General features: G+C 40.1%; 1 protein-coding gene across 1 annotated transcript; it reads left to right on the top strand.

Moving 5' to 3' along the window:
- Positions 1-11,942: 11,942 nt before the first annotated feature.
- LOC133923209 (uncharacterized) lies at positions 11,943-15,798 on the top strand. The gene is made up of 4 exons (XM_062368633.1): positions 11,943-12,175; positions 13,853-14,219; positions 14,520-14,582; positions 15,643-15,798. The coding sequence occupies exons 1-4, from the start codon at positions 11,943-11,945 to the stop codon at positions 15,796-15,798; spliced, it is 819 nt and encodes a 272-aa protein (XP_062224617.1).
- The last annotated feature ends 838 nt before the right edge of the window (positions 15,799-16,636 follow it).

The raw sequence follows: 16,636 nt of genomic DNA, 5'->3' as shown, positions 1-16,636 counted from the left end.
AATTGGAAACCTAAAAAACCAGAGATACGCTGAAGAATGAAGCTGGTGCGTTCGCAAGAACATCGAAAGCAAAGCTGGATCCTTTCTCACAAACCATTTATGGAAAAATATAGTTGCAGAGGGATTAAAATGAATCCGTGGGCAAAATATCTCATGCAACATAAACATTAAAGCTGTGTTTAGTTTGCAACCAATCTTTGCCAATGCTCACCCTACCGAAATTTGATAGCATTCACTGAATTTGGCTAGCATTTGGTTTGCTACCAAATTTTTAGTAAGATTGCCTTCCATCTTGCCGCTGCTAGTTCATTTCCTTGCCGATGTTTTGGCTAAGCCATGGGTAGACGAACTGGTAACCAAATTTTGGTAAGGTTTGGAGGGGAAAACTAAACAGCCCCTAAGATAACACAAAGCACCCACAAAACTTTCACAACATTGATAAGCAGCAACCATAACATACATTCAAACCACAAAAATTCCTAGAGCAAAATAACATCCAATGCAAGATATCCTCCGTTCGCATTGCATATTGAAGATCGACAAAAACAGTTTTTTTCAAAACAAAGTCGATACAAGCATAAGTAAAGTGTAATGCTGCATCGGAAGTTATGCTAGGTAACCGAGTTTTACTGCTGCATCAACGGATCTTCTGTTAGGCGACTGAAAGTTGTACATGCACGAAGCCACGAATATCGACAGGCACAGCCAACCTTTTTTTCCCCCTTGAGGGGAACGAGTGCAGTCAACTACTCTCAAGTCTTTGCCGTCTTGCAAACGCGTCTGTAGCATGATGATATGCTCGCCGGCGTGCCAGCTACCGGTCGAGAGTTCTACTCTGTCTCACATATAATTAGAATTCTTTCAAGCAGTCTTGCTTACCTCTTGCGGAGGTAGAGGCTTATAAATCTCTTCAATATATATAGGGCTTTTGGATTACAAGGCGAATAGGTAGAGGCTCTATAAATCTTGTGAGTTTAAATACTATAGCTACCTCCGAACTCTATCGCCCCGCCGTCTTTGTGGGCCTCGACATTCTGGAATTTGTGCTCAAATATATATATTATAACCTTACAAGTATATATATATACTAATTATAATTGTTTTGCAAAAAATATTGGGTGTACACTCCATGTCCATATACTAGGGCTGTCCCTGCCGCCAGTGCTCTCCCGGCGCTCGCCTCCACTGCAGCGCACGCAAGGTAATCAGCTCCGCCTACCCGATCTCCCAGTGTCATCATTCCGGAATTGCGTTTGCGGTGGCGTTAGATTGGCGATAATATTGTTTTGGAATGATTTTTCGGATGATATTCTGATTGTGTTGGAGGATCTGGTTGTGAATCATACCAAATATTAACTTTGTTTTTTACTTATCATTCAGGATATCGATACGGTCTCTAATACACATATTTAACATCGTTTTCTATAACATTTATGGAAAATCCACTTATATTATTTACAGGTACCAAATTCTAATAATTATAATTATATATATATTAATAATTAAAGTTTTTATAGTTTGACTGTATATGTTGTAAAAAGATATTTCTTGGAGAACGTAAGTAGTAGCACGGTAATTGTTACGTGTGCGCGTGTTCAGGAATGCTGGTTGCGAACTTGTCTTGGGGTGTCGTTTTCGATTTCTGTGTTGCGTTTTGGAATCAGTGGTGCACTGGTTGGTTATGATTTTGCACCTTCACACATCGATGTGGCTGTTCATTGGGGGAGAAGGGGCAGAACAAAATAGTATCTCCAATGCACTTAGGTCACGCTCAACAGCTTCTCTTTATAGGTGAGATTTTCGTCGTGAAGGAATTCTCGTTCTCTTCAGCGCTCCAACAGTTTCCCTTCACAATTCCCTTCGCGACGGGATTCACAGGGTCATTCCCTTTAGAACGGGATTCTCTCTCCTTTCCCTTCGTGATTCCCCTCGAATGGAAGCTGTTGGAGATGAGAGAAAATAAAAGGAATGAGAACGGGAAAGGGAATCGGAAAGGGAACGAAATGAAAAGAATATGGTTAGAGATGGTCTTAGTTCCACCATCTATACGGTTCAAGTGGTGATGGTTTTAGTGGCCTTGTCTAAGTATTTTCCATATAGGGTCTAGCTAACAGGTTTTATGTGAGATATGCTGATTAACGGGAAATATTTTCTAAACTCGGTTTATCGTGTGATCACGTCCAAGTTGGGACAATCAGCACAAGACTGACGTGACCAATCTCCTTGCGACATTATGAGATCCCGCGATCAGCCTTTGCTGATTGGGGATCAGTTCTTATCTAATACTCTAATCGTATTTATTATTATCTAATCAAGTGTTTTTATTTCCCAGATATCACATTCACTGAACAAAGTCATAGTCAATGCAGTTGGACACTGCTCTGTCCCATAGCAATAAATGCTACAGATGCGACCATGCGGGCCGACGCAACACCAACACGGCTAATAAAATAGGGTTTGCAGAACGACCAAACAAGTGGATGGTTTTGTAGGTAAACTCAGGGGGCGTAGGAACAGGACGGCTTAGCAGACAATTATGAGGATCGGTGACGTTTTAACAACGGATGTGAATTAGGACACTTAGAGCCTAATTGGCTCTAAAAACTTCACAAGATAATTGGCTCTAAAAACTTCACAAGATAAACCTATCTCAAATTCTATCGAAATATGCTCTAGATTTATCTAGTGTGTCTACTGTACCACTCAAGATGATTGTAACCTACTCTAGCAAGGTAAATTGTAATAATTAAAATGCAGAAATGTAAATAAGGTAGAGAGACAAATTCGGTACAAGAGATTTTTATCCTGTGGTATCAATAGTATGAATGCCACCCCTAATTCATATTGAAACTCCATCAAAGATATACTCCTGATCATGACTCTTGAGCCACCAAGCCACTAATATAAAGCCTCAAGCCGGATGAACCACCAAGTGACCAAGGTAAAGTCTCACCACTAGCCTTTCTTTCGATCACTTACCGTCGTGATCACTTCGGAGCTTGAGCCATCAAGACAAGGTTCTTCATATCCCCGTACACGTGTCTTACCACAGCTCCACAACAAGTTGGAGGGTCAACAAGCTTGAGCAATTCTGACTCAAGTCGCCGGTGAGACACCAAGACTCCAAGGTACCAGTGTATCTCTTGATACAAGTTAGGATCACTCTTTGATTTCTTCTTCAAGCTGCATCACCTAGCTACAACTCACTCTATACCTATAAGTAATAAACACTCTCTAATCTTGTACTTAATCATCTTGTATGATCACTTTAAACACTTTGATAGCTTGGGTATCTTCTCAAGTATATATGAGATTTTTTGGACTCTAATAGCATGACACATCTTTAAATGACTGAGTGTAGGGATATTTATAGTCTTAAACCCGCCAACTATCCGTTTTACTAATAGCTTAGAAAAGCTGTTAACACCGAATGATCCGGTAAGAATAATAGTATTAACACCGGATATAGTTCTGTGCAGTTTAATGTTATTTTATATGCTAGCCTAGCCACCAGGTGATAGTTATTATCTGTTATTTGTTTCAGGGGGTTGTGTGCTGTATATTGTGATTAATTTTAATACACCAATCACTGAGCAAAAATGTGGTACGTGTAATTCGGTGCTCAGGTTGACCAATCCAATGGCGTACTTTTTTATGAATCTGATTGTCACGTTTGCAGTTTATTTGCATTTGGCAGAACTCATGGAAAGTCTAATTACTCAATTTTCTGTGGTCAACGGTCTGAACAAAACAAAATTATTCATCACAAATTGTTGAAGTACTTACGACCGCCGATTGTTCCTGTGACACACGCCGTACCAACAAAAAACTATCAACCTGTTGGTATGGTTTGGGCCTATTTAGTTCATATACTAAGGTTTCCACTATTTGCCATAAATTTTTGCCAAAATTAGAACCACTTCTTTAACATTCACAGCATACTTACCTACACAAAATGCTCACCCTCTTCCTTTTGCACACTAACAATACTCTTCCATTTCTGCAGAATGTGGGGGCTCAAGGATGCAGGAACCTAACAAACTATCCTCGAGAGACCTGGGAAATGGTTGGTGCACCATTGCCTGTGCAGGCTTCCAGTTTCACTGCGATAGCAGCAGAGAATGTCATGTCGAAAGCATCTTAACTTTCAGTTTCATTTTCCTTGGTCATGTCCAGTGTCCAAATGCAAGTGCACGAAGATGGGGTATAATCATTAAACTGTAGTGAGGCCCAAACTAGTTGTTGGTTTCATGATATATTGATAGGCTATTACCAATATACTGACCATATGTCGTGGGTTGAGATCAATGAGAAAACCAAAAAAAAGGGGAAATTCAAGGCTCTTCGAATTAGTTCAGCCGTCTCTTTTCTACCAGTTATTCCTTCACAATTTTTTGGTTCTATGAGGAAAAGTTATCACTTACCAGTTGGGGTAGACATTTGCAGTGTAGATGTTTGCTGTTTCTGCCTTTGTGGTGCTTCAACAATTGTTCATCACAAGAATTATGAAGGCACAAAAGGTTTTGAGTACTTCTATTTGCGTTTCTCAAAAATGGACTTTTACTATGTCCCTGTAGAAAGTACTTTTGTTTATTTAGGTAGAGCCGTACATCAAGTGTGACAACTTTTATATATGGAGCTTTATAATTGGTGATGGGGTATGCTTATTTATAATTTATAAACCCCTACCTGAACAATTTGGCCCATAAATATGCTCCATCGTTCACCTACCAAAGAGTTGGTGAGTTGGCATATAGCTGCCTGCTTATTCGGCACGCACTGGCTCATTAACAAGGCAACCCCAAAATAAAAATCCAGGCTTAACCAGTCTCACCCTCACCATAGGGGGGGGGGGGGGCGAGCGGGGCGGCCGCCCTGGGTAAAAAAAATCCAGAGGCCTTATATATATACTGTGTATATCGGTCCAAAAGTACACTGAAAAAAATTAGATCTGGATAATTTATATTTAATAATAGAATCTATTTTTAATCTCGTCCCGGATCACCGAAATATCATGACGGGCCATAGTTCCCTAATGTATAATGTTTTCTTTTATTTATTGTCAGAGTAAATTTTAGAAACATTGCATTTCATAGTCATAGTTGCATAAAAACCGCAATTTTCTTGTATTGTGACGCATAAGCTCACGCTTTACGGACCCTAGCCATTGGCGCCCCAGATTGACATGTCGATCCCACCTAATGATATGTTTAATCAGGTGGCACATAGTTGAATCTTGGTTTTGTAAAACATTGTGAACATAAAATCTGGGATCACGTGCCACAATCGAAGAAAATATGGCTACCACTATCTACCACTATATACCACTATAACATAAAATTCGGTTTTTCTTTAAATTTATTCTGAATACAACGAGTCATAAGCCGAGCGACATCCGATAAATATAATGCGATGCTTGTTTGTATAACTATGTAGCAAGTGTTTTTTTTTTTTTTTGCCAAACATGCATCAAAATTTGGCAACAAATAATATTTACTTCAAGTGGCGAAGTGCGACATGATATTATGATGGCGTGGGGCACCACTAGTCTTGTACCAAAACCAAGCAATAATTTTGCTACAGTTCTTTGACCCACAAAACCTGCACACGTGCACGGAGGCAATAATAAAATAAAGATGGCTTCTGTTTCAAACAAATTGGATCCCCAATGTTTCCACGCTTGATTGAATTCTAGCTAGTTGCATGCTGAAAAATCTCCAATTGGTCAACATTTTGGCCCTGCCAGGTCACATCCTGCAGTCTGTATATGCTTCCTTCAGTGTGTGGGCATTTTCCAAATATTCTGCAGTTGGCTGCAACAAGCAAATTAAAGTTTGAAAAAGCAAGTTAAAATATACTTTGGTAGGTATGTGATAAGTGATTATCAAGTTTATCGATTTAGTTGGTTAAGTTTCGGATTGCTTGAGCTTGGTTTAAGCATTAGAGTTAGAGTTGGAGAAATATATTTGTTTGTTTTATAGTGTGCAGGTGACGGATACAATTTGACGGTCGACGACGGGTGATCGGGGCTAAGTGGTTGCTTGGTGCTGAACGATTAAAGAGGTTAGACGGAGTACATGTGGAGGTCAAGTAAAGCATGAAACGGATGATAAAGATGACATATTGATAAAGTCAAGCAAACGAGATACCGGTGCAAGTGACAAGGTAGCCCGAGGGATCGAGAGTGAGAGAGACTTATCGGCGATCAGGATCGCAAGTCAGAGTACATGTGTCAACATAAAAACGCTTGCTTAAGGTGTAAGCAAATGGCAAGTCACACTTATGCTGAAGGTTTCACAGTTGTGTCTCAAAATCATAGGAGGATTGGAGAAGTATGTGGCACCATCAGGAAGCTTGCGTCGAGGCGAAGCTAAGTCATGAAGACGTCGCGGCAGTTTGATGAACGGAGCAAGAAATTGACCAAAATACATCTGGTGGTAGGTAGGAGTGCACTACAAGAGAGGAGTATTTTGATAACAAGTTAAGAAACTTAGGTCAAGTTTTCTAGGCCTATAAATATTAGAGTAGGGTTCTGTGAGAGTTTGAACAAGCCACTTGAACCCTATTGTGCCACCCATTTGAGAGCCTAGTGCTATGGTTGTAGAGGAGAGGAAAGATAAGTGCTTAGCCTATGTAATATGTATGAGTTTAGAGAGAAAAATCTTTTTAATTTGCTTAAAATAGGGTTGACCTCTTTGGATAATGAAATTTATGTTTTTTCATATGCTTGAATTCTCCTCCTTCTAATTTTTCTCTATTGTTTCTCTTGTTTTTTTCTTGTGCAAGTTCTCGATCTCAGTTGCGATTTGTGTTTTCATGCTTGAGCTGAATTTTTACACCTTGTTGGAGTTAATCTTCTAGTTACTAGAGGCATAAAATTCACATACAAAAGTACACAATTAGATATTGAATTCATTTGCCTCTAATTCATCAACTTGGAGGTTTTCTTCACCTGATGATCATCTTCTTAAGTTTTTTTTTTGTTTCTCCTAAAGATCCAATTTTTGTGTGAGATTGAGTCATGGATTGGTTTGCTGTGAAACCTAAGGTTCGATTCCAACCATGAGACCCACCTTTTGTTGTATTTTCAAATTTGGTTTTTGAATTGGAACTTTCGGGTTGAGCTTGAATTTCTGCTACGTCGCTCTTTGTAGTGATTTCTTCTTGAGATGCGTTGGGTGAATACAGAGTAGACCGTCTATTCCACAAGAAATTTATAAGGCATCTATTCGCCTCCTTTTAGTCACTTATCTTGGTCCTATAAAATTGAAGTGTGGATGTTGAACTACAAAAGCTTTTTAGACAGAACAGTGTGGTTTGCATATTGGCTTGTGTTGTTGTTCCCGGTTCCTTGTTCTTTCTGCTATTCCAGAACATGTGGTCGTCCCTGAAAATAGCCAGTACTGCAGATTTGTTGCTTGTATTGGTGAGGTGAACCCACTTCAATTCCTATTATAATCTGCGAACGGCTCGTTGCCCGGGTGGCTAAGGCTCCCGAGCATAACATGACAGTCTTGGGTTCGAGTCCGTGGTGGGGCATTGGTGGCAAACACCCCATCCACCCTGGGTTCAAGTTTTAGAAGAACTCAGAGTACGCACGGGTTTAGATGGTAGGGTGTACATATGTGCGTTTGTACTAAAAAAAATTCCTATTATAATCTTGTCTTTTCATAAAAGACCTTTAAATTTTGCAAAGTTGTCAAAATTGATGCTTCAAAGACATTGTGCATTTCTATTTCTAAAAATTTTCTTATATGAGAGTGGTAGCTCTTTCCCACCTAATAGGCTCGTGCAAATTGAATTGCAAATACCTTTTTAGGTTAATACAAATTTGCCCCACCTAATATTAACTACTTTGCTATAGATTCATATTTTTTTAGAAAGAAAAGAGCAATACCGAAATGTTTAAAACATCACCTCTTTGTATATTTAATGCTTACACCTATATCTACATAAAAAATGGTACACCACAGACAAAATGATTTGGATTCATGTAGCTTTTTTTTTTCTCCAGCTGTATTTTTGGCTCCTAGTGAACTACTGTCCCAATTCTTTGCCTCCTTGGTTGAATCTCTTTTGTAATGTAGTGTGGCTTCTCTAACGAACCTACCTTTTTCCACACAAATTGGCCAAACACCATGCTCCTAACTCCAAAAAATGGGACCTCCTAGAAGAATATTCATCTCATCTTCCAACTCTTTGACAACAGGAATACAAGTACAATTACAGTTTTTTAAGCAGAAATTAGAGTTGCAAGTCTAAGGACTAACTGTGAGTAGGGCATGCCACTCCATTATTTCTAATGACAAGTCTATTTCTTGCAGCAAATCACGGTTTATTAAAGCCTTTTTGTTGAGAGTAATTTATATCTTGTTTGGATGTTTTTTGTTATGTATTGACGAGCTAGTGAAGTAGACATCAAGTAGTAGAAATGACTGAAATTCGACTATTTTAGTCATGGTGGGGCTCACAAATGATATTTCTTTCGCATAAGTTAGGCCCAAAAAAATCAATATTAAAGGGAGTTCTGGTGATGTTGTCTAAAAACCAGTTTGCTTACTGGATTGTGACATGAAGTGGATGTTTTAACCTGCAGTAGGTAATGCTAATTTGCAGAGAGACAAGCTTGAAACCCATGCTTATATTCAGTAGCTGCCTTGCATTTCAATGTTCTTTATTGAAAATAATGTGGTAGATTTAGTTTGAAATTTAATCTCCACGTGTTCCTCAAAACCTTAACAAGAGAGAAACGTTAGTTGCATCCAAAATGTTGGCCATGGCATACATACCTATATGTTTGACCTGATTTCATAAGGTACTAATATGCCAAAGAATTGTTACCTGCTTTGCAATAAATAATTAAAATAAAAAAAGAATGGATTTTTTTATTATAAACAATTGTCATTTTCGGATAGGCTGGCAACCGAGCAGTTCCTGTCATCTTGCAGGGCAAGCAAAATTGAATAGGACCTCAACGACTGCTCATCAATATTTGCTCACTTGGTTTCCCTTTGAAGACTACACGAAATGCTGCTAATGTCTCTTCAAAAAGGAATTAATAAAATTGAGCAGAAGCAAGTCTAGTAGATCTATCGTATACATGAAAACAAGTTTAATAGTTAGCAAACATGGACTAATACAATTAATTCCCTGTGCTATCCCTATCACCCAACTAACAAGGCCAATTCTCTTCCATGTCCCCATTGGTTTCTCCATTTGCCACACTATGATCCATCCTAGCAAATGCATGATACTCAAATAAATTAAAACGCAATGCATGCATGAAAACAATATTTGGTTTCCCCTCACTTTTCCCTTTGTAAAAGAAAGTGTGATAGTAACAGCCGAAAGAGATTGCCTCACCTAAAAGAAAAAAAAGAAAAGAAAAGAGGCGTGAAAGAAACAAATTAAAAGAGTAAAGAAACAAATGAAGTAGTCTGATAGAGACTAAAGTATAAAGAAGTTGATGCCCTCTCCTCTCTAGCTATCTGATCATCTGACCTCGTTTTGGTACGTATCGTACACCCGGCCCCAATGATCTGCGACTCATGGTTTTATCCAAAAGCAAAAAAGGAAACCATGCATGGGATTCACATCTCCGGTCACTCTTGGGTGCCGCCCCTATGGTTACCTAACTTTACTGATATTATTAACCTTGCCCCTGTGCACAAATTGAGTACTATAGAGTATAGACAGGACACACCACTTATCATTGCAATTTTGCTTGTTTCTCGTTTTATACTCTTGTAGTACAGTGTTGATGAGTCAAATGTGCACAACTCGAGTAAGCAAAGAACCTAGGCATATACCAAAGCATTAGTTTTGAAACCTATATGGATAAGCATCAATTCAATGAATAATGTAATATATGCTTATGTCATAGCTTAACAACAGATATCTCTTTCATTAATGAAGAAATATTAGTACCTATGAATATTTTAATGAGGTTACTCGGCATAAGATCTAGGCTTCACAAGAAAATACTTCACAATAACATTATTGACATGACAAATAGGTAGGTTGGAGAAGCATGAGCTGAGATCCTCTTAGAGCGTCGCGATCACGAGTAACATTTTTCACGCACACAATGCATGCTTCCTTTTTGTAACTACACCACGGCACCATGCATTATCTCGATCTGCATACTCTCGTAAGAAATTAAGTTGACATGTGATTTGATTTACTTGTGATAAGTGATTGATATTAGTATTTATTTGGTTTGATGATCTTCGGTTTTGCATAAGTTTTGATATGATTTTTATTGATTTGGAATTTTGTTTGAACATATTGATTATAGATTAATTGGAATTAGAGTTGAAGATATGTGTTTGCTTGTCTTATAGTGTGCAGGTGATGGATGTAACTTGACGGTCGATAATGAGATGATCAGGGTCAAGCGGAGTGCTTGGTGCCGGACGATCAAGGAGGTCGGACAGAGTCAAGGGTGATCCTAATTGAACACGTGGAGGTCAAGCAAAGCATAAAAAGCAGATAAAATCAGCGTGTTGACAAAGTCAAGTGAAGGGGATGTCGGTGTAAGTGACAAGGCGTACCGAGGGATTGGGAGCAGGAGAGAATTGCCGGTAGTCAGGATCACAAGATGGAGTACGCGTCGACATCAGAGCGCTTGTTTAAGGTGTAAGCAAGTGGGGAGCCACGCTTTGAGAAATATGCTAGGGTTTCACGATTTGGCCTCAAAACCGTGGGAGGACTGGAAGAGTATGTGGTACCATCACGAAACTTACGTCGAGGCGAAGCTAAGTCATGAAGACACCGCGGTCATCCAATGAATCAAAAAGAAAATAAACCAAAATACCCTCAGTGGTACGTAGAGTGTATTAAGAGAAAGGTATTTTGAGAAAAAGCTAAAAAACTTCAGGGTCAAGTTTTCTATACTTATAAATAGAGAGGTAGGGCCAGGGGAGAAGATGAACTAGCCTTGTACCATCCATATGAGAGTCTTGTATTAGGATTTTAGAGAAAAGAAAGAGAGGTGCTTAGCTTATGTATTATGTGAGAGCTTTGCAAGAAAAAATCTTTGTAATCTGTCTAAAATAGGGCTGACATTTACTACAATGAAGTTTATTTTTCTTCATGTTATTGTGCTCACCTCCTTCTAGTTTTCCTCTATTGGCTCCCTTGTAAGTTTGCAAGTTTTCGGGTTTCCGTATTTGATTTTCGTTTTAATTTTTGGGCTAAAATTTCAGCAAATTGTGAGGTCATTCTTATTATTTTTAGAGGTATAAAATTCACATACACACGCTTATGTGATGGGGTCTTGAATTTTCTTACCTCTAGACAATCAACTTGGAGAGTTTCGTTGCTCGGTGTTCATATTTTCTTGTTTTTTTGCAAGTTGTGATCTTTTGAGTGCTAAGACATATGAATTGATCTTAAATAGAACCTATGGTTCATATACCATCTGTAGAGTCATGTTGTCTCGATGTTCTCTTGTTAAAACTTCTCTCTATTTTGCTTTCACTTGAGTTTTGAGGTGTGTTGGATGATCCAAATAGGAGAAGACCATTGATTTAGTAAGAAATTTGTTGAGGTGCATATTCAATCCCCTCTAGTCGTCAATCTTGTTCCTACATCTTTTGATAAAGAGCTCCGGCCAATGGCAGGTGGCCACACTTGGCACACATATGGCTAGCGATCAAGAGCCGCGCGCGCGCATGCATGCATCGATCGAGCGAAGAGGGGTCGACAAATAATCAACATGATTAAGGGAAAATTGTAAAACCCCACTTACAGGGTTTCATATACCCACTTACAAGAACTTTTGTTTCAGTCTACCACCCGCAAGTTTTAAGTTTTTTCAAATACTCACTTAGAGCCACTTGTCTCTTTGACCGTGACACGTGGGCGCCATGAGGTGATCACGCCGTGTGGACTCCCTCGGCTTGGCTTTTGATCGGCTCGGCTCGTTGGCTCTCCTTTTGATGGCTCGGCTCCCCTATTTGGCTTTCCTTGTGAGACCTGCGAAGGAGACCTGCAATGCCTCCTCCACACTCACCAGCCCGCCAGGCCTCCTCGACTACGTTGCCATCCACTCTTGCCTCCTCCGTGGCGGCTCCCGACTCTCCCTCCCGCTCCTCGCACTCCTCCTCCTCCTCCAGTTTTGCCTCCTCACCGCCGCAGCGGGGGCCCACTTCAACCCCATCATCTCCCGCCTCATCACTGTAGCGAAAATAGTACTATTAGGCTATGATTGTGATTTTAGTGATTAATGACAATATAGTCATTGTGACTAACATGTTTGTCAAAAATATATATTAGTAGGTCTCATGAATGCAATATATGAAGAAGTCACCATAGTCGGGACAAAGTTTGATTAAATTGGAAAAGTCTCGGGAAGATTTGCCTCACCGAATGGTCTGGTGTAGAGGAGTTTGCACTCACCAGAGCATTATGTCTAGAGGCTGTTAGCCTCACCGAATAGTCCGATGTTAGGCCTAATTGTACACCGGAGTATTTCTGTCAATAGAGTTCAAGGAAGTTACATTCATTGGAAGGTCCAGTGATGAACAGGTGAACACGCCGGAGCATTTCTGACAGAGGGTGAGGATAGCCTCACAGGATGATCCGGTGCTCAAGGAAGCAGTACACACCGGAGCTTTTCTAGAAGAAGGCAAAGGAAGATGAACTCACCGGATGATCTAGTGTACTAGTTATACTCACCGGAGTATTGCATCGGAGCATTTCTTATAGAGAATGATTCAGGTATTGAAGCACGAAGATCAACTCACCGGATGGTCCGGTGATCACCGAAGGATCACATCGAAGTATTTTGTGCAAAGAAGAATGAAGTGGCTCGGTTGGCCCAAGATAACTCGCCAGATAGTTCTTTGATGGTTTGAAGGTTACGCCGGATAGTTCAGTGTTCACAGAGGCTTTGAGTAGAGTTCCAACAGCTAGTTTATGAGGTTGTACTCACCAGATGATCCGGTGCTAGTACTATTTGTCACTGAATCATCCAGTGTTAACAGTTTTTCTGAGTCATTGGGAAAACTGTTAGTTGGCGTGTTTGAGACTATATATACCCAACCACTTGGTCATTTGAAGGTGTTTTAAGTCCAGAGAAACATAGAGATATTTGAGAAGACATCCAAGCCACTAAAGTGCTTAATATGATCATCCAAGGCAATTAAGCACATGGTTAGTGAGTGATTAATGCTTATAGGCCTAAAGAGAGTGTTGCTAGGTGATTGCTAGCTAGAGAGTGGATCAAGGAGTGATCCTAGCTTGTACCGAGTGGTACGTCAACGCCTTGGAGTCTTGGTGACTCACCGTCACCTTGAGCCAAAGTTGCTTAAGCTTGTTGACCCTCTGACTTGGTTTGGAGCGACGACAAGATGCTTGTACGGGGACGTGGAGACCCTTGCCTTGGTGGCTCACGCTCCAAAGTGAAAACGGCGATAAGTGACCGGGAGAGAGGCTAGTGGTGAGACCTTGCCTTCGTGGCTTGTTGGCTCATCCGGGTTAAGTCCTTGTCTTTGTGACTTGGTGGCTTAAGAACTGTGACCGAAAGAGTTTTGGCGATCGGAAGCATATCCTTAGTGGAGCTTCAATATGGACTAGGGGTGGCATTCATACCATCAATACAACAGGATAAAAATGCTTGCGCTGAGTTTGCTCTCTCTACCTTATTTAAGTTTTCGTATTTATATACTTGCAATTTACCTTCCTAGATAGGTTACAAGCTCTTTTGATTAGTAGAGTAGACACATTAGATAAACTTACAGCACATTTAGATAGAAATTGATATAGATTTATCTTGTATAGTTTTTGGAGCAGAATATATTCTAAGTGTTCTAATTCACCCCTCTCTTAGAATGTCATCGATCCTTACAGCTGCCAGCCTTCGCCTCTCTCCTTCCATGGCCGACATCACTGTCCTCGCTCTCAACAACGGCACACCCGACGTGTTTGCCTCCGCCACCGCGCTCGGGGGCACTGTCGGGATGCCCAGGGCGGGGCTCGTGGCCATCCTCTCCACCGGCGCATTCGTCTCCGCATTCGTCGTGGGTGTCTTCACGCTCTTCTACGCCTTCTTTATAGGGTTAGTGTTCTACATGCATTGGGTGCAGAGCGGATGGCATGTGAACTCTGCTGAGTTGGAGATGGTGAATGGCATTGTCCGTGTGGTGACAGACTTTCTAGTCACAATGGAGGATAGCAAGCAAAAGGACCCTACTTTGTGTGTGGTGCTCAACAAGGTTTGCTTCAAAGAAGTCGTAGTTATTTTTTGGTTATCATTGACACTTGGATGTTTGACTAAAACTGGCATGACCAAAAAGCTAGCTAGTTTTTTCTTTAACAGCTATTTTCACATGAATTTTACTTATTTACTTAGTTGACTTTACACCAATTTTTTGGAGTAAATTTTACGTTTGATTTGAACACTTAGGGACTATATTCAAATGTGAGGAATAGTCAAATAGATTTCTCCAAGCCACAAATGTTTAGGAGAAATTTCAGTAGCCTGTAACAATTTGTCACTTCACATTGGGTGGAAGAACAAGCAGCGGCGGCTGGAGGATATGCTGTTGCCTAGAAAACAACAAGCAGTGGGGTCACAGGTAAGCGTGTCAAGTATGTGAAGAAGAAGAGCATAGCTGGGAGAGTGTTTGGTGTTGTGTGCGACATGGGTTTCTTGGTCTTGATCGCATCAATGTATATGTAGTAATATGTTTCCTATGTAGGTGTACCAAAAATCATGTTTGCGTCAGGCTTTGTGCATTGGAGTAGCTAGGATGGTTGTAAACCTGTTGTAATAGAGAATTAGATTCATATATATGAGTACTTGAAGGCTTCCAAGATTTGAAATGTTATGAAATGTTTATATGTTGCAATGACTGACCAGATTCAACATTTCAATATTTTTGTGAATTTATGGACAAGTGTGAGTCATGGTTCATATCATCTTTTTTTTGAATATATGGGCAAATGTTCTAAATATAAGAACAATCTTTTTGTGATCAGTTTTAGATGGGGAGTGAACTGTGTTGAGCTGGTTGAGCAGAGATAAATTTGCTGACTCATAGGTTGATCAGGAAAAAATGTTGACATGCCCTATGTGACTATTACATTATTTGACCATAAACAAATCACTAATGTTTCTATAGATATATTATTTGACTCAGAGATTGCAGTGTCAGTCCAACAGTGAGCTATAAAATACCGAGATTGTAGTTTCATAGATGAGAAGCTTTACTACCAAAGCAATGCATTTCGCTTGCTACCATGTCAATGCAACACTTAATGATAAATTTGTAATGAGCTTGGCAACCACCAAAGTCTCAATATCCTTACATTATTTTACATAAACAAATCACTAATGTCAGACATAGTTCATATCATCACTAACTGCAAAAATGCGTAGTTTCAACTAAACAAGGTTCATGAACAAAATAGATAAAACATTCTGAGGTATGTGTTTTACAAGTAAGGTGACAAATTCTTAACAAGCCCTCTTCCTGATTGGGAACAGCTTCTGTGGCCTAATTCTGGGACCTCCTTCAATGTCATAGTACAAACCAATCCCTTGGTCATTATTCATGAAGACTGGGCCCTCAAATGGAGACGGTTAGGAGCTGGTGCTCTCAGGCATGGGAATGTCAACTTGGTTCCTTGTTGTAGTTGGCTAAGAGCTTGAACGTTGAGAAGTTGCTTTTCTTCTCTGAGAGCTTGATCCTCCACGCAATGGTTGCCTTGGCTGAGATCTATCAAGTTGAGACAAGCTTGAAGCAGGTGGTAAACCCATGGAAGTCTAAAATTGCACAAGTTATAGTATAGGTTAGTAGCAAAGTTTTCATATGAAATGACATAAGTAAAATGATGGTTACTAACCCTGTGAACTTGGCTCTCTTCCTAGGCACCCAATCAGGCCTAATTGGCAGGCCACATCCATTGATGTTGTGACCATAACTCTTGCAATTGGAACATCTAATTGATGCTTTCTTTGAAGCCCTCGCCTCCACATGAGGTCCACCTTGAGCTCTAACTCTCTTCTTCCTTGGTCTTCAAGATGGGGCATGGTATAATGGTAGATCCACATCTGGGAAATTTTTCTTCACCCATTGTGTCTTGTCAGGCACATGCATGATCATCCCCTCACACAATCATTTCTAGGCTTTATCATTCCCTTCTTTATCTCATCCATGGCTTGCTGAAAGTCATACTCCTTGTATGCGTGGGCTGCTTTATCCATCAATTGCTTCAGTAGAGGACCCTTGAACCCAACAGCTGAGAAGTTGGAATACAAGTGCCTCAGACAGTACCTATGATCTGCATGTGGGAAGACAACCTTGACACCATCTTTTAGGCCCTACATGAAACACAATATTTTTATCAGTACAACATATATCTTTAAGTCCCTACATAAAACACATGAAAGTGAGGCTATTGTTAGTACCTTCTACATATCACTCATAATAGTACATCCACCATAATGCTCTTCATGGCCAATTGACTGCATCAACAACTCCAAAAACCATGTCCATGCATAGCCATTTTCAGCCTCTACCAAAGCAAAAGCAATAGGAAAGAGATTGTTGTTTGCATCTCGTCCCTGTGCAGTCAAAATTTGTCCTCCATTCGGCAGCTTCACATGGGTCCCATCTAACCCAATGAA

Source organism: Phragmites australis, chromosome 6 (assembly GCF_958298935.1).
Source record: "Phragmites australis chromosome 6, lpPhrAust1.1, whole genome shotgun sequence".
Taxonomy (NCBI): Eukaryota; Viridiplantae; Streptophyta; class Magnoliopsida; order Poales; family Poaceae; genus Phragmites; species Phragmites australis.
The sequence above is the reverse complement of the archived record's forward strand: the minus strand, read 5'-3'. Positions and strand labels throughout refer to the sequence as shown.